The sequence below is a fragment of the Saccostrea echinata genome, unplaced genomic scaffold (assembly GCF_033153115.1).
Source record: "Saccostrea echinata isolate AGI-Se365-2 ecotype Australia unplaced genomic scaffold, CSIRO_AGI_Sech_v1 ptg000030l, whole genome shotgun sequence".
Taxonomy (NCBI): Eukaryota; Metazoa; Mollusca; class Bivalvia; order Ostreida; family Ostreidae; genus Saccostrea; species Saccostrea echinata.
Window position 1 is genome coordinate 28513665 of NW_026889779.1, and position 18868 is coordinate 28532532.

Here is an 18868-nt window from a genome sequence, read left to right on the forward strand (position 1 = left end):
TAAATAAATAATATTAATAATTAAAGGAGAGGATCTTTACAATTAGGGACCATGTACACATACTAAATAGTAGGCGTATTGAGTTTTCGTACACATTAACATCCCTGCATATATATGATGAATTTAAGGAGTACTTCAACTAGTTAGTCTATTTCGTGTAATCCTGTAATGTGGTGAATACAACTCGTAAAAGGCATGTTATTTTCCAGAGTAAAAATCAGCAATTAACTAAATGAGCCTACAAATGCAAGAGCAGTTCAGAACTAAAGGAATGGTGGGGGGGGGGTCTAAAAATTAAAAAAAAATCGAATTAAAAACATTTTGACAGGCAAAATAACAACAAACAAGTGACAACTGTGTGGTAGTGTAAGATACACGGCATCCTACTAGCTTGGGCTAGTGGGTTAATCCTTTAGCTCAATTGGTGGAGCACTGGACTGGCAAGCCAGAGGCCCCGGGTTCAATCACCAGCAGAGGCACATAAATGTCTCTATTACAATTGCGTAAGATCTTTAGTAGTGGGGGTGGGGGTCGATTAGGGAACTATACTAATAGACAAGCCGCTTTCCTTCTTGTATGTCTCTTCTCACCAACTTACGAGGTTATGTGTTTCCTCGAGAGGGTTCAAAGTCATTTTTATATAAATTTTATAACTCTGAAAATCTTAGGGAGAGGACCACAGATCCCCCTCCATATGAACTCCCAGCTTGTATCTGGTTGTCTGATAGATCTCAGCCTGAGAGCTTTTTGAAACAGCTAAGGTAATTTTTTAGACAGACCTTAGTCAACGTAGTCATAAGATGGGCCACTGTTATAATATTCTTCTTTTTTCGTTTCGAGTCATCGTTGCGACGATGTTTTCCATGAGATAAAACGCATGACACGACAGGACTGTGTTCTTTGAGGACTGTACATTATTCACTGTTATTATTATTATTACATGTGATGCTGTTTAATTATATGAAGTTTTTGTTACTTTATATCATGTGCAACTTCCATTATACTTTCTTCAATATATGATACACGGATATGCTCGTCTCTGCATAATTTATCAATACCCAGTCCTGTTCATCAGTTCATATTGTCAAAACATTGAGGGACGTAGCGTCGTTTTTCACCTGTTACGAAACATCGTCGCAAGCTGTCCATTCTATATTTCCACAATTTTGTGGAAATAGAATGGACACAAATCCGTGGCTTGCGACGATGTTTGCGACGAACCAGTAAAAATATTAATTTAAAAAAAAAAGAAGAAAAAAAAACCACCACCAAAAACAACAACAAAAACTTTTTTGGTGGATGATGGGATGGAATCCTCTCCCTTTGGGACCAAAAAAAAGGTGTGTGTGTGTGGTGTTCAACCAGTTCAATACTAACATCTACTTTTCGTCGAGCCTGATAAGTTACTAAATAACTCAAATGTATCCTGTTCAAGGAGAAAATAAAGTTGATTAGTTAGAAAACTATAAAATCGTAATATTCGTTCAGACCCAATCAAAGTACTATCTAGTTTAGGTCCGTAAGAACAATTTCAGCACCCCCCTCCCCCCCCCCCCCCCCCCCCGATGGGAGAAGGGGGGTGCTTTTTAATTAGACTGTCAGAATTTTTTATTGAAGGGGCACAAGCATAAAGTAGCTATAGTATATTATATTATTGGAAAGGGGGGGGGGGGCGGCTCCCGTACCTTCGGTCCTTACGACCACGTTGTTGCACAAAGAGGAATAACTGAATCAACGTGCAAGTTAATACTATTACTTCCCGCTGGAGCTCTTTTACGTTTGAAGTTACGATATGGCGGCTATGGAAAATGGCCTCCAAATCTGAAACCGTTAGGATAACATACAAAGAACTGGAATCCTCTGTTCAAGATAAAGACAGATTAAACCGAAATTCCGACAGAAGCAGTAATGATGGTAATAATTATTCACATAACGTTCGTATTCCCCTCAGCTGTTGGTTGAAACATGCTGCAGTGCTACTTTTGTTTTCATTTTGAATTTTAAGAATTTTTTCATCACAGTCTGCACAACAGGTACCATGTTTCGAAATTAATGCAATGCACATTACTTTGGTTGACTTGATTATACTTATTTGTTATTACCTCTATTCTCTCTTTACGCTCGGTATTGTCAACATGTTGCATGATGAATCAACATTGTTCAGGTCCAGCACAATCTCTTGATTAAGCTATATAGCTTGAAATAGCTATATAGCTTTATTAAGCTATTCAAAATAGCTTGATAAAGCTATTTATATGCAGGTTTTCACAAAAATGTTATTTGTACAAAATAGACAAGAAGTCGCAAGTAAATGACTATTCATATATGTAATATTAGATAGAACGTTCTATCGTTAAAATGACATTGTCCTACGGACCCGGTTTAACGATAGAATTTGTTCCATATATTGGCAATGTTGCAAAATAAACACGGGCGATAACTCGTACTCTGTGCATTTGCTATGAACAATCCAGAGAGTTCCGAATGTCAACATGGAGTTAAATTTGAAGTGAAGAAAAAACATTGAGAAAATGAGTTGAATTTTCGTATTTATATGGTTTATTTTTTTAGGTTAAAAGACATATACCATCTCAAAAAGGTTTGTTATGATTAATTTGGTAGTTATTTTCAGTGCAACTCCTTTTGTATTCTTCAAAATCATTTCGGAGTGGATCCACTCCGATTTGCTACATTGCAGTATATGGAATGTATTCTAACTGTGGTGAGGGCTTGTCCCGAGACACAGTTAGATTATTCTAACTAATGTAATATGGGTTATCAAATCAACAACCCAAATCAAAGATAGTTCTAACATTGCAGCATTTGAATACTTTTAAGCAAAAGATGAATTTCCATTGTTTGGGTAACTGTACACTACCTTGTGTGCATTGAGGCATGGATAAGTATGATTGCTTCTCATTGTACTGAATTATTACCAATCAATTATCTTGTCGACCATAATTGGCCTCCTTTATAATTTCATTGAAGAAGTAACTGTATCAATTGCTTTATATAGCCCCAAAACTTTTAGAACTTTGAGTACAAGTCTCTTAAGGAGACGCAATTTGATGAGTGATTTTTACATGCATTATTTTCATAAGAGTTCAAGGTTGAATATTATCACCAAGGTGCGACTTATTGTGCATACTTGGAAAATAACACATTTGAGAAAAAAGTGTGATAAAATAGCTAAATCAAGCTATTCTGAATAGCTTAATAAAGCTATATAGCTAAATCAAGCTATATAGCTTAATCAAGAGATTGTGCCGGACCTGTTGTTAGTACTTACTCAGTCAGGTTGTGACCAATCGCCCAAATAGGATATAATAGCCTGTTTGGGATATAACATCCCAAATGGGATATTAATTTACAGTGCAAAATACGAAAAATTATATTTTGGCTGATATGTTTAACGGTGTGACCTTTGGGGTGAGTGCAGTTGTACCATCAAAAACCTATATACATAGCTTACACTTAATTGTAACGTTGATCTGCCTCTTCAAGCTTCAAACCGCAGGAGACACAGTCTTAGACTGTGACGTCTCATGACGTCGGAATTTACGGAGACAGCCGAACGTCTGGTTGAATGAGACTACAGTTCTTGTTCAAAATTAAATGAAATACCTTGTAGAGTAGATGCAATTGTTTTTTTGTTTCTTTTAAGCTCTCTGCAAAGAAATGAAAGTAAATATATCTCTTGGTAAGGAACAATTATCCTTGGTCGTTTGTATGTTTTGTAATAATTTCTCATGTAACCCTGGTAGCGAATGAATTCTGGGAATATTGCACAAGAAAATTTGCCTGACATATGTACAGATTTCATTCTGAATTTCCTCTGTTCTTACACGTTAAACTATTGAGCTCACTTCGCGAGCAGTGCTTTGCACTGCTTGCTGCGCTCCCTATAAATATAAATCCACATCAAGATACTGATAAAGGAATAACTTTTGGTTAACAATTTTTTATGTTAGCCCACTGTTAGGAGATTGATCGGAAGTTCCTAAACTTCTTGATGATCAATCTAACAACCTGTAGGGTTGCAGAAAAACTTGGATTAGTGATATTTATAGCCCCCCCCCCCCCCCCAAAAAAAATTAACCTTTTGCACTGTAAATTTATATCCCATTTGGGATATTATATCCCAGACAGTTTATTATATTCTAAATGGACAATTGGTCCCAACCTGTTACTTGTAAGTTGTCAGGGCTATAAGCTATAAAACAATTAATAGCTTTAAATAAGATACAGGTAACTCTCGATACCTCGAAGTCTGCGGGACCAAGGAAAAACTTCGAGAAATCAAGAGTTCGAGTTTTCAAGAGTCCGGAATTTTCCGGGTTTGTTGACAGGTTTTAAAATTAGTCTTCCCAGATGTTAAGATTTTCATGTAGTGCTACATGTGTAACGTTTTACACGTGATTTTTATAAAACAACGATATTTTTTCGTAATTTAGATTAATATTTCGTTAAACTAAGTAAAGCAAAACATGTTTATCGTCATTTTATGTATATTTATTTATTCTTTGTTATACGGACATCATACTACGATTTTCTTTACATGAAAACGGCATTTTACAGCGTCGTACATAGCATTGACTATTCCAAACATGACATTGAACGCAGTTCTGTAAGTATTTGTCCAATAATAGTCGTCATATTGACATTGAGGCTGTTTCTGCTTTTTCATATTTCGTTTACATGTAACTTTGACACTGACTCGAAATAAAAATTAAATTAGTGTTTCGTTTTTTCACTGACACTGCGTCTCTAAATTATCGTAAGACAGTCAGCATATAGGCAAAATATGATTAATTATAAATCAATTATCACCTTGCATCATAAGTGTCACCTGAATAAACATTCCGGTCTTCGAGACCCGCGTCTTCTGACTGGGGTCATTTAAATGCCCAGGTAAAGGTGCTAATTATATAACCTTGTATACACATAGCCACTTCGAGGTATCGAGGGTAAATTCTAATAGAATATGCATAGCGGGACTGCATTTTGACTTCGAGGGATCAAGGGTTTCGAGAGATCAAGAGTTCGAGAAATCAAGAGTAAATTTGCTGAGTTATATAGGGGAAAAATTCGGGACCGGAGACTCACTTCGAGCGATCAAGAACTTCGAGAGATCGAAGTTCGAGCCATCAAGAGTTACCTGTATGTGGTATTCAACCAAAACCTGCATTTTATTGAGACTTAACAGTTCCTGTTAGTTAATTAAGTGTATTGTTGCACGAACTCTTTTCTTCCTTGGCAGTGTTATTCTAGATGAGCATTCTATGGTAAAATGCGATTGTCCTACGGACCACGTTTAATGATTTAATTCATTCCATGTGTTGACTATTCAGCAAAATAAATAGGGGCAGAAAATTTTAATGTACATGTTTTCTATGAAAAATCCAGAGAGTTCAAAATGTCAAAATTGCATTTAAATTTGAAGCGAGAAAAACGTTGAGAAAATGACTTGAATTTTTGTCTTTATTTTGATTATTTTTTTTGGGTAAATGGCATATACAAGCTCAGAAAGGTTTGTTATGATTAATTCTGTTGTTATTTTCATTGCACCTCCTTTTTAACTCTTCAAGATCGTTTTGGAGTGGATCCTCTCAGATTTGTTACATTGCAACTAAATGAGATGAATTCTAACTGTGGTGAGGGCTTGGCCCGAGACACAGTTAGATTATTCAAACTACCCAAATACCACTGCATGTAATACAGTTCATTACCAGTATGATGTCATTTGTGGTTCGACAGTTTATACCTACAATATACAGTGTGAATTTTGTTTTAAAATGTTTTATGTAACTTTTTGATAAGTTTTCCTTGAAAGGTATGTACATATAAACATGCAGGATTTCACTTCTGTTATGTGTATTTTAGAAATTCAAAAAAGGAAAAATAAGAGGCCAACAAGAGGTATATACCAACCCCCTAAGCGATCCCCAAAAGTTTTAGAAGCAGGCAGAGTTCCGGAGGGTGAGAGCTGGGAGGGAGATGAGTTTCCTAGCTCTGACAGCAAAGAGACCAGTTCAGAGAGAGAGGTGAGGGAAAAAAATTTATATCGATATGTCTAAATGAACTTAAATTAGACACTGTGTATAGCCATTTTCCCAAGGATGACCCTTGAAAGTCATAAAGGCTTATTTCCAATGGGGTCCTCATAGATTGTAATTGCTTTAGCACTAGTGTTTTGATATAAATAAAAATAAATAAAACATAAATAAATAAGATAAATTGAAGTCTTGACATGTGTCTTATTGCTTGCAAAATTGTTTTTATTTAGATTAGAAATAGACTGCTCTGTACAAGAGCCAATTTCTTAAAAGAATTACGAACGTGGAAAATGTATATTAAACAGAGTGATAATGTGAAAAAGGAAACTTTAAATCTGCATAAATTTGAGAGCTGATTTTAAGTACATGTATTTACTTACCTCTATAATTTAAACGATGAATTCAGTCAGTATGCAATAAAATTTCTTGTATATTTTGTAGATCGATGATGTTAGTTCAAATATAAGAAACCTAAATCTTGGCAAAGAGAAGAATGACCAAAAGAAACAAAGATCCAAAAAGCCGGAAATTCAGAGATATGTTCCTAAAGGGAAAATACTGGAACAGCAAACAAAAGAAGACGACACATCAGAAACCGAACCAGGCCAAAATGTTTCTCCACGAAAAATTGATCTAAAGAAAGACCAGCAAGAGTTAAAAGTAACAGTTGTGAATGAAGGGGTGCCTCCAAGTGGTCAGTCAAATGTGGGTGCAAAGACTGAGGCCAAGGAACCACCAAGCCCTCACAATCCACTGGACAGGTCAATATCAAAAGGGGAGTCTCCTAAATATCAGTCCAAATCTGATACTGCAAATCAGTTTAGGGGAGGTCAGCAGTCAAATAAACCAAAACATCAGAAAGATTTTGAGAATAAACCAAGGAGTGGACGAAATGTGGAGGAGAGAAGGTTTGGAGGTGGTGAAAGTGATTATAGGAGGGGAAAACAGCAAGGAAGTAAGGTCCTTGATAGAGGGAATAGAGAGGAGGAATTCAAGAGGAGTGAGGGGAGAAGAGGAGGGCATGGTAGACCAAGAGATGGTAGAAGAACTGGCTGGCAAGAAGAAGAGCCTAAACCACAAAGACAACCAAAGGAAAGGAGGGACACAGGGGCAGAAATCAGCAAAGGGAACCAGCAAAGAGTGGAGAATACTGAAAGCGAAGAAGGCATACAAGGTGTCATACCAACAATGGTGTTTGAGAGGAAAAATGGGAACAGTTCTGAAGTGGAAAGCTCTAAACAAGGCCAGAATGCAGCAGGTGCTAGCAGTGGAAATGGCAAGCCCGGATCTAAAAGATATTCACTGTCAGCCATGAGGCGTCCAAGAGCTGGCAGTATCAGTAGTGATGTGAGCAATACAAGTGATCTCAGCATGGATGAAGAGACCACAAATAGAATTTTGGACTGGAGTGAAGAAGTTGAGAGGGAAATGGCAGAAAATGTTCATGATGAAACAAGAAAACTGCAGGAATATCTGGATCAAAAGGGTGGATTCAATGACTGGGATGGAGCCATAGAAACAGTTGACAAAGCCAGGCAAGCTCTGGAGAGAGGTCAGCAAACACAGAGAAGTATGGAGGAGGAAAGGAACTTTGGAAAGGAAGGAGGCAGGCCATATGGAAATGTCAAAAATGTTAAGAATGACAAGAATTTTAATGCTGGTCATAAGGAATTTGAAAATGGTTTCAGACAGAGAAGGAACAGTGATGGAGCTAGAAGTCGAAGAAAAGACAATCGTAGAAAAGGATCCAGCACTGGAAGACGGAGTCGTGATTCTAGTGTGTCTAGTGCTCACAGTGTCAGGAGCTACCACACAGAGGATGATATGTATGGCACAGACACCTGGCCTAGAAGACGCAATCGTAGGAGAGGTAGTAATGCCAGTGTCAAGGAATCTCGCAGCAAAGAAGTTCTGAATGATCCAGCCAGTCTGAATCTGAAGGTGACATTTGCAAGAGATGACAAAAGACAAGTTATGATGAAAGACAGAGAAAGTCCTAAAGGAAGAGGTAGGGGTAGAGGAAGAGGACATCGAGAGAATAGGGATGAATCAAACATTGGCAGACATTCAGATGAACATCGTAGAGGATTTGAAAATGAAAAACAGGGAAGATATAATGATAAATCTGCAGGAAGTGAACGTCAGCGAAAACTCTCTGGGGAGCAAAGAAATTGGCAAGGTCATTATGAGGCAAAGGGAGGGAGAGAATATGACCGACGTTATGAACGTAGAAACTTTGGAGGTCATCAGGTAGATCAAGAGGAAAGGAAAAGTCCCGAAAGCCCTGCACACGGTGGAGGATTAATAAAACTCCCAGCCAATACTGACACATCAGAAAACCACTCTCAGGGCCATATCAATTGGCATCATGGAGAATTCCATACCATGGGCCACAGAGGAGAAAGAAACAGGAATAGCCATAGAGATACTCATGCCCATGGCAGCCCAGGTCAAAGAATGTTGTTTGATCCCAAAAATCCAGAGAAGATGATAATGGTTCCCACCCCCACATCTTCTACATCTACCGGTACATCCCAGCTGAAGTTCAAGGACCCCTCTGGACAGGAATCTCCTCAGTCTCCACCTACACAGCAGCATCCCTTGATGCCCCCTCCTGGAGGTTTCCCACCCGTGCCACCCCAGTACAGAGGTTATCCTCCATTTTATCAAGGATATGATCCCCGCTATCAGGATCCTATGTATGGGGGACCAGCTCTGCCTGGCCCTCCCATGCCAGGATACTATTATGGGTACCCTGCTATGTACAGAGATAATCCCATGTTCAGAGAAGATGGTGCTGAGTTCTCAGGGTAGGTTGCATATAAATCTATTGTAGAAAAGTATATTTTTGTTCTAGGTGTTTTCTAAGTATGAGTTATTCATGTAAAACTTTTTAAGTTATACATTACGTGTAAAACAGGAAAGATTTTTTTTAAGCTGAATGCCAGTTATGTTTCAGGGATGGTGAATTAGACCCCATGTATGCAGGTCGATCCAGGACCCAGTGCAGGATGATGGCTGAGCATCTGTTCCAGGAGGCGTGTCACATGGACTCCCAGATGACAAACCTTGTATCTAGAAGGCAGTCTGCTGAGTCAATGCAGCATGTTTACAGATTAAGGTAAGGTCACAGGTCAGATAAACCTTGCATCAAAAAAAAAAACAATCTACAGAGTCAGTGTAAATGTTTACAGACTCGGGTACAATGTAATTTCACCTGTCTACTGGTATATTTTTGTGTATTATTCTGTTTTCAGACATGAACTGCAGCAGAAGTTGGAGCAGATTATCCTACTGGATGTTGAGGTGGCGAGTAAACACAATGTGGAACAACTGTTGTGGAAGTCAGTGTATTATCAGGTGATTGAGATGTTCCGAAGGCAGCTTGCTGAAGACAAGGAAGATAACAACATTAAAATGGAACTCTCCAAAATCCTGGATGAGGTATTTAGAGTAATCTTAAGTTGTGCAAAATTACATGAAGTCACACTTACGGTTGTTATTTTTCAGGGTGTATATATGCAGTTCACAATCTTTTATACCAAATCTTATGTTGTTTAGGAACACGAAGAAAAATATCATATAACTGAATCTTATTATGTAGGGGACAACATTCTTTGATAAACTCCTCCAAAAGCTTCAGCAGAAATATGGTTTTGATGTTGAGGATTACTTGGACTCCAGTTTAACTGTGCAAGAGAATCAGAGCAGGAATGTTAAGCTGGCCGTACTCAGCATACAGAGACTGATGATCAACCTGGGAGACATTGCTCGCTACAGGGAACAGATGAATCACACAGGCAAGGTCAACTACGGACGGGCCAGAAGGTCAGATTTCTTACCACTTCACACTGTAAATAGTTAGGAGAGAGATGTTGGAAATTGTGTTTTTGTACTGGGTATTGAAAGGTCAGAAGTTAACTGTAATAAATTTTGATGAATGATGATGATGTATGTACATGTATGCCATTGTAATTCCTATTTTTTATTGAAATAAGGATTTAATTAGAAATTTGAATTACATAATTTTAGTTGGTATACCAAAGCTCAACAGCTGGCTCCAAAGAATGGTCGCCCATACAACCAGTTAGCAATATTGGGACTGTACACGGTAGGTTAATCAAGGGAAATAAATCGTCTTTGTTTTTGATCTCAACCCTTCTTGTAATTTCCTTGTAAAAAAGTCTTATTGATTATGACTCATAAAAGACTATGGAATTTTTTGTTTTATCTGAACATTTTGATATTTGTGACAGAGGAGGAAGTTAGATGCGGTTTATTACTACATGAGAAGTCTGGCGGCCAGTAACCCTTTCCTTACAGCCAGGGAAGGACTCCTCAATCTGTTTGACGAGGCAAGGAAAAAGGTAATAAATATGAAGAGATCTTTTGAAGTCTGCATTTTTAGATTAAAAAAAGGAAAATATTTCTTGCCTTTGTGTGGGATGTTTGTTATTGTAAAATGAATGAATATAAATGATAATCTCAACCATCAAAGCTAGAGAAGAAAGAAAGAGATTAATGAGATCATGTACATCTAGAGAAGTTTATGAAGATTACTGTACATTGTCCCCATTTTCCAAGGCTCTGGCTGTTGAACAGAAAAAGGAGGAAGAGAAAGAAAAACTAAAGAAGTTGGCCCCCCAGAAGCCTCACCATGGACAGAGGATTGAGATCTGGGTGTCACCTGATGGGACGAGCTCGGAGGGGAAGACAGAGGAAGGGGGAGAGGATGACCTTGACAAACTCGAGGCTGTGGAGGTCAGATATTATTGTAAACCTTTGATTGTATTTATTTTCATATGATTAAGGTGTTCTATCTACTGTTGAATCATTTTAATTCTTAGGGCCAATTTTTGTTGATTGCATGGGATCAAGGGACATACATGTATTTCTGAGGCAAAAGTTTCATTTAAAAAAAGATAAGCTTAGATATCAAAATTGTTTGAGATTAAATTTGTTGGTGAAGGGTACCCCAAAAAATTAAACCTCCATGAAATACAATGATTCCTTAATTATCAGTATATATAAATATACTATACAAATAAAAATAGACTTAAAAAGAAGATGTGGGTACCTTCAAGTTATTGGAAAATAAGAACTGTTTTGAAAAAAAAATGTTTTTCAAAACTTCCGTATTGTGTAATACATTATTATAACCATATTGTCTTTGGCTATTGCAGCTGAACAAGAGATTTAACCTGAGCTTCCTTAATGTTCATGGAAAGCTGTTCACAAAAGTTGGGTATGTACAAGTGCAAGTAATTACAATTTTAAAAATTAAAACAAAATAAGAGAGATTTGAAGTGATAGCTGTTTGATCATACCAGAACCTTGAATGGTTGTACAGTCTTTTACTAGAATAACATGGCCATGAGTTGTCTAAATTCACGTGCAAGCATCATCATTTAGTGTAGATTCACATTTGTGAAAGCCATGTCCCAGCGGGCAGGGAAGCTATTTTTTTTTTTTTTACACAGAGATGTACTACAAGGTTACTTTAAGGACCCTCTATACACTAGAGGAAAATATTTTTTGGACGTTGAGAAAATTATAGTGTGTAAAGGTGTAAGTATTGAGCTTATCTATCACATTTTCAGCATAGGGTGCCTTGCATTTACCCCCAGGAAAAATGTTCAAAGACAATGAAGTACTGATGAGCATAAATCACTGTTGTTTACTTAAGTGGGCAAAATACCTGCAAATGAAGTGTTCTATCTATTCATCTTGGCCTATTAAAGTGTTATGAATGCTTGATTTGATCACAAATTAAGTAATAAACTGTACATTTCAATTTATTTTATTCTTGATCAAAGGGCAGATCACTCTATCTGCATAAAAATACCACAAAATCAGAACTCTCTAGTGTGCAGTGTGTAGAGGGCTCTTAATAGGCTACTAATTGTTCAAATTTAGATGCAAGCATGATCAAGTAGTGTAGATTCAAGTTAGTTCAGTCCATCAAAGCATGGGCATTTGGGGTGGAATATGGCTACTAAGGAGGTTCAATGTTTTTCATAGAAAAGCTAAAGATAAAAAGTGTAAAAATCTTCTCAAGAACCACAAGGCTTTATTTTCAAATTTATTTGCAAATGTTCACTTGTAGTTTTAGTTCAAATGACATACATATACCTGGTACATGTTCTTTTGCATGTAGAGTTATTTTATGATCACCTCGCAACAAAGATGGAGGGGATATAGTAATGTGCTTGTGAGTTTGTGGGTTAGTGATTGTGTGTGTAACTGAAGTAATTATTTACATCAGGATTGTTGTGCTCTTTTGCAAGGGTATGCTCCCCTTTGTGGTGCCCTTGTTGATATTTGGTATTAGTCTTTCATTGTAAAGTAAGGTGTTTCATAAATACCGGTACATCATGTTTGGGAATTAATTACATGTAACAGTCAGACGACAAAACACTGTGCAAGTATATTTTCTTGAGGAGTACTGATGGTTGTCTAGCTCCATATATACACTCAATATAAACATCACCTAAACAAAAGATTTATAATTCGTGTATTTTTTTGTGACTGTAACTGTTCCTATCTACATTGCTGTTTTTTGTATAGATGTTTTGATTAATTTGTACATGTTCATCATGTACATGTATGAAGGGTATAAGTTCGGCTTTAAAAATGAGATCTGCTCTTTTCAGACGAGAGTCATTTCCTGAGTGTTGTGGACAGATGTTGAAGGAATTCCAGGCCTTGCTGAGATATGGAGCTTTGCCACCTAGCCGACTCATTCAACTTATGGCAATCAACATGTTCGCAATAGAAAATACAGCTTTGAAAGGTTTAACACTTATCTAATTTGGAGTCATTTGCAGAAAATGATTCTGATAAATTTTATTATTTATAATACTAAGATTTACAATTTTTCACATACGAAATAAAATTCAAACCATTCTGAACATTTAACAATCGTATTGTAGGATTTAACATTGATATTTAAGTACAACCTTATACAGAAGTAATAGGTATTACATACATGTACATTTTATTCTTAATTATTTTATACCCACCCTCCCCCTCCCCGAAAGGGTTTATATTGCTTTGCACCTGTTGGTCAGTCAGTCTGTAGACCAAGTGTTGTCTGCTCTAAATATTTTGAGAACTCTTTGCTTGACAAACAATAAACTTGGTACACTGGTTCCCCTCAAAGAAGTAGATGACCTCTGTAGATTATGTCAAGGTCAAGGGTCAAACTACCCTATACATAGGAAAATATTGGAGGCATAAATATATTCCTCATGCATTTCTTGTTTAACAGCAAAAGCTATGTGTGAAAAACTTAAATTCTTTTTAAATTCCTGATTTTAGATTTATCAATGGCAGAGGACTTCCGGTCAGAGCTCCAGGAACACGCAGTACAGCTGGGTCTTGACATGTTCGGGATTCTCCTGGACTGCTGTGCACAAGAGCTGACTAAGCACTTAGCCTCATCAGATTACCCAAGTCACATGTTCAGTAGTGAGTTAGAGGAGCTGATCCCAGGAGTCAAGAAGTGGACAGACTGGATGTTAGCAAACCTCAAACTGTGGAACCCACCCCCCTCTCTCAGAGACACCACACTGGGGTAGGTCAAAGTTCTCAGGACTGCATAGACTGAATCAATGAATATAAGTACATATATCAGGAATACTTCAGATTTTTGAGTTGGATATGAAAAAAAAAACATCTAAAAATTTTTTAAATTAGTTTCATCTTTTAATCAGAATGCTGCTTTAATGGACAGTTTCATGGAATCTGGTTTGTCCTTGAAAATTATATTGTTGTAACATTGTGAACCGTTCAAACTCTTTTGTGTTATTAAATGCTAGATTGTCTGTAAATGAATATATTATCTTCATAGTGAATAGTTAAGCAGCTTGTACAATTTCTTGTTGAGTTCAAATAAATGTCAATTAATTTGTTTGCACATTGTTGAAGATAGTAGTGGACAAAATACATGTACTTATGCTTTAGTTTTTCACACACAGGCCTGGTGTGGATGTTTGGAAAGTGACTGCCAAGTTTGCCAACATTCTGAAAGATGTAGACATCAGTCATGTCAAGTTATATGAAGATAAAATTGAAGGTAGGAATCAATTTGAGTCAGAACAGCTGTATGGTTACACTTTCTTAAACCATACACCTCAACAAAATTATATGAAAAATATATATATATAAAAAAAGCTTTCATCAAGAGGAAAACATAAATGTGTGGTAATTAAGTGTAATTATTAGGAAGAACAATTTGGTAATCATTCTTCAGATGTTTACGTAATATCTACCAAGGCATACTGGTATTTACTTTCAGGCTGTGAATCAGTTGTTTTATTTGAGGACACTATGTTGTCTGGGTTTGTTCCCCTCATGAGTGCCCCAATAAAAGTGGCTTATGTTCACAGTACTGTAGACAAGGTAATTTTAAAAGATTGGTCAGAACATTTGTACTATTTTAAAAGGGCCAAAATGTTTGGAACATGGAACACATGATCTAAGAATTGTTGTTTTACAAAATTTCATTGCTTTTTTTTCTTTCTTTTTTTTTTTTTTTTTTTTTTATAAAATTGAATCCTTTAACAGTAAGCTTAATTTTTGATTCCAATGTTTTGGATCCTGCTTTTGAAGACAGTTTTCAGACTTTTGATCTTTCTGCAGGACATTGCTCGGGACTGTCTGCGGATACAGGTGTTACAGGAGTTTGCTGATTACTTGTGTGGAGTTGAGCCCCCCATGTTGGAGTATGACGTGGTGAAGAAGGAATACTACTCAGTGGCACCCTCTACTGACTACAGTGAGGCTCCCCATGGGGACCTACCCTCAGATTCAGATGAAGTGAGACATGTAAAAATTTCAGTCATGAAGGGTTGTCTGTTTGACTGTATACTTTAATTTTAATTTTCTGTCACCTTCATGTAACATTCATCTGTTTTTCTCATAGCCTAAGTCCGAGGAGAATTTACATACTGTGCATTGGCAAATAATCACGATGGTTTTAATTTCACTATGTTTGGGATTCATCATTTTTCCATGAAATTAAACCCATAGTGAATGCTATCATTAGTTTTTAAAAACGTTTAAATGGTTATACAAAATTTAAATTAATGTCTTGCAGGGTGAAATTAAAACCATTGCGATTGGTACTTTTTGAGAAATCGTGAAATTTTAACACCGTGGAATTAAAACGATTTACAGTATATGAACTTTTGCTTGTTGATACAGTATGTCTTGTATTAAAACTAAACATTAATTTTAAGCAGACTCTCTTCATAATTCCATAGGTTTGAGGTTCTTGAACCTTTGTGTATATACACATATGTAGGTATGACGGTATTGTTGTCTTTCAGGAAGCTGAGGTGATCATTGAGAGTGAAGAGGAGGTCACCGAGGGGACAGAGGGAGATGAACATGTCCGTCTACTGCGACAGAAGAAGGAAGAACTCAGGAAAAAGAAAGAACAACAGCTCAAAGACAAAGAAAATATTCAGGTACACTAGCAGATAAATTAACTTAATAGGCTAGGAGCATGACGTAAGGAGATGAAGCCTTGATCCTCCAGATGTTTTTAAGTATAGGTCAGGAATGTATTATTTTGAAGTACAACATAATACTTTTTTCCTACAAATAACAAACAGTTTGAATAACTGTGTGTCCTGAATTTCAATGCATAAATTGAATTTATTTTACAGAAACTGATAGAGAAGGACCGTCATCGGTGTATAGAGCTGGAGATCCATCCAATTTTCTTAATTCCAGACACCAACTGTTTTATTGAACACTTTTCAAGCCTAAAACAGCTCATTCAGCTGAAGAAGTTTACTGTGGTAGTGCCTTTAATAGGTAACATAACATTCTACATAGATACTTTACAGAACTGGGTGTAGACTTGATTTCTTACTACTGTTCAGTACTTCAAAGGGTACAGAATTGCTTATATACAAGCAGTTCTCAATATAAACCCAAGGTTATTACTTAAATGAATGTTTGTTAGAAGAAGATGAAGTACTGTATGATGCAAGAATTTTTAAGAAGTTTAAACAATACAATTAAGGAAATATATAAGTTCTAAAAAATAAGGAGATGAATTACAGAGCATATGTATTATGTGAAGTCATATATTTGTTCTAGTTATTAATGAGTTGGATGGATTAGCCAAAGGCAGCAAGGAGGGACAATACGACTCAGCTGATCAGGCCCTGAAGGTCGCAGAGAGGTCAAAACAGATGGTTGAATTCCTAGAGGAGGAGTTTGAGAAAAAGAACTCGCATCTGAAAGCCCTGACTTCCAAAGGGAACGTACTGGAGACCATCTCATTCCGAAGTGAAGAGGGGGACAGCAGCGGGGTAAGTACTGAGGACAGTCTATTTATGTCTTCATGTGTTGGTCATGATCTTACATGTGTGTCTTACGTGTGTCTTATTCAGAAATTTTATCTTTCTTCAGACAGTTTAAAATGTTTACTGTGGTTTACTCTCATTTGGTACTGTGTTCATTCAACGTTCATTCAACTATACTATAAATCATCAATACAGTGGTACCTGTACACTGTATGTACTCATGTTTAGTTTTTTTTACCATATTTACATCAGAATATGCATATTTTATTGCAGGGAAATAATGATGACATCATTCTCTCCTGTTGTTTACACTATTGTAAAGACAAGGCCAGAGAATTCATGCCTAAAGAGAAAGGTAATCTTATGTTACTTTATATAAGCAAAGTTACTGGTTGAATTGACTTAATATTTCTGAGAAAATTTGCTCTATTTTTATAATGTAAGCAATAGAGTTGGAAGTATAGAATTTTTCATGGAAAAGATAAGGAAGTCTAACCTACATGCCAATACAAGTATAATGTATATAAAATATATTCCTGTATCAGCATTATATTATATTTTACTTTTGTAAAAGCAGTAGGAGATTTACCCCACTTTCACAAATTTCTGAATTCCCCTCTGACTTTTGCATATATTTGAAATAGCAAAGAATGCCCTTAGATAATTTTTGAATAGCAAAGAATGCTTTGAAATGCACAAGTATCAGAATGATGCTTTATGTTGTTTCAGATTATTCACTGACCTCATTTGCTTTTTCTTTAATATTTTTAAATGAATTAACTTTTATTACATGTATTAGATGCCCCAGTGAGGTTGTACAGAGAAGTAGTATTGTTAACAGATGACAGAAATCTACGATTAAAGGCTCATACCTGTAACGTACCTGTCAAAGATGTCCTGTCATTCCTCAAGTGGAGTAAGATCACCTGAACTGACCCGTGAAATGATGGCATCAGTTCTGATCATCTGAGGACACGGGCCACTGGAGTGTCAGCCTAGTGTGGCAGCTAATGGTTCTCGGCTAATGTCCTTTATCTAGTGTGAACAATTTGTCTGTTTGGCTTGTGTTAAATATCACAATGGCCCATGTGAGAAACAAAATAATTTCAAGGATACTACATGTAATACTGAATGGAAATTTCTACTTTTCCCAGCTTAACCCAGAGATTTAAGAAGTACATCTGAAGAGTGATGTTTTCTACTGTTATGTAGATGAAATATCTGTAGCTCTAGTGAGTATTTGAGGAACTTTTTCCTCTGTGTATTTATAAACTGTGACTTTTTGAACTGATGAGACAGTGAGTGTTTGGACTGCATTGACAGTGAGTTTTATATTAACCTTTTTTTAACCCTATTAATTGTGAGATTTATGATGTAGTCCACTACATGTTGCACTTGTTTTGCGACATCATGGAGTCACTGTTCATAATTCTGAGAGGATCAGGGAGACACCACAGGAAATTACAGTGAATGTTGGAAAAGTACCAAACAGTTCTTGTGTGAAATATTATGGCAGTCAACAGACTGTCAATTAAAGGTTTTATTCTTATGAAAGCAGCAGCTTTAAGTTTCATTTTATGATGGAGTTTTACAGCTTTAAATGATAGAATTCTTTTCCTGACCCCCAGAGCAGATTTGTGAAGAATTTTAGTTGTTGTTTCTTGTTAGTGGAGTTGTAAATATTGAAATTTTAAAACATATAATTATGTTTGTACACCTGCATACCCCTTAGAAGCTTTAGAACCTGATTGTTAGTCAAAAAATCAAAGACCTAAAGTCCTAAACACGTTTTATACACATATGTTGATAGGATTTATTATTTTTTTCTGAATACTGAAAAACAGAGACAAAAAAAAATTAAAATAATAATCCGAAAAATGTCTTGGAAGTTAGTGAACTCTTTGATAGTACAAGTCCTTTGTAAAAAAAAGAAGAAGTGAGCTTGTAAGAAACATAAATTTCAGGTTTGAATAGCTTTGGTGTGTTTGAATTAAGTTTGACTTATAAAGAATTACGCACGCTAACTCTCGATTCCCGCCTACATTTTACACCCATTTAATTCAATACTAATGGCAGTTTGGGCATAAAATCTTATGTTTTGCACATGTAAAATTAAACATATGTATTTGATAAAATACAACATTAAAGTTGTAAACCCCCTTGAAATTGGTGAAAAAATGAGCATTTTTGTTGTTTTTTGTCTGTAAACATGTATCCCCCCCCCCCCCCCCCCCCCCCCCCGTGAAACACAAAAACTTTGGTATGAATTTGTGGAATAACAAATCGTATTACCTGTAAAAAGGAATTTTTGTTTCACAGGGGGTGGAAGGGGGGGGGGGATGTTTCTTAAAAATATTTTCCGTTTTCCATTGATTTCTCTAGTGAAAAACGCAAGTTTTACCAAAATTATAGAGTTATCTCTCTTTGTCTTCCCAAATAAGTAATGTTATAAAAATTCATATAAAAGTCTATATAAATATGAAAATTCAT

General features: G+C 36.3%; 2 protein-coding genes across 2 annotated transcripts in view; one reads left to right on the top strand and one right to left on the bottom strand.

Annotated features, from left to right (window-relative positions):
- The window catches only part of LOC133197641 (cysteine sulfinic acid decarboxylase-like), a 246247-nt gene that overhangs the window by 13190 nt on the left and 214189 nt on the right, over window positions 1-18868 (bottom strand). The window lies entirely within an intron of this gene.
- On the top strand, window positions 1791-18465 carry LOC133197638 (telomerase-binding protein EST1A-like). Its single transcript, XM_061333755.1, has 20 exons — window positions 1791-1914; window positions 5884-6044; window positions 6498-8866; window positions 9016-9177; window positions 9314-9500; window positions 9661-9884; window positions 10089-10167; window positions 10313-10423; window positions 10641-10817; window positions 11240-11301; window positions 12710-12849; window positions 13377-13632; window positions 14036-14133; window positions 14356-14459; window positions 14700-14876; window positions 15389-15529; window positions 15731-15881; window positions 16170-16384; window positions 16652-16733; window positions 17178-18465. The coding sequence occupies exons 1-20, from the start codon at window positions 1809-1811 to the stop codon at window positions 17306-17308; spliced, it is 5133 nt and encodes a 1710-aa protein (XP_061189739.1). The 5' UTR covers window positions 1791-1808; the 3' UTR covers window positions 17309-18465.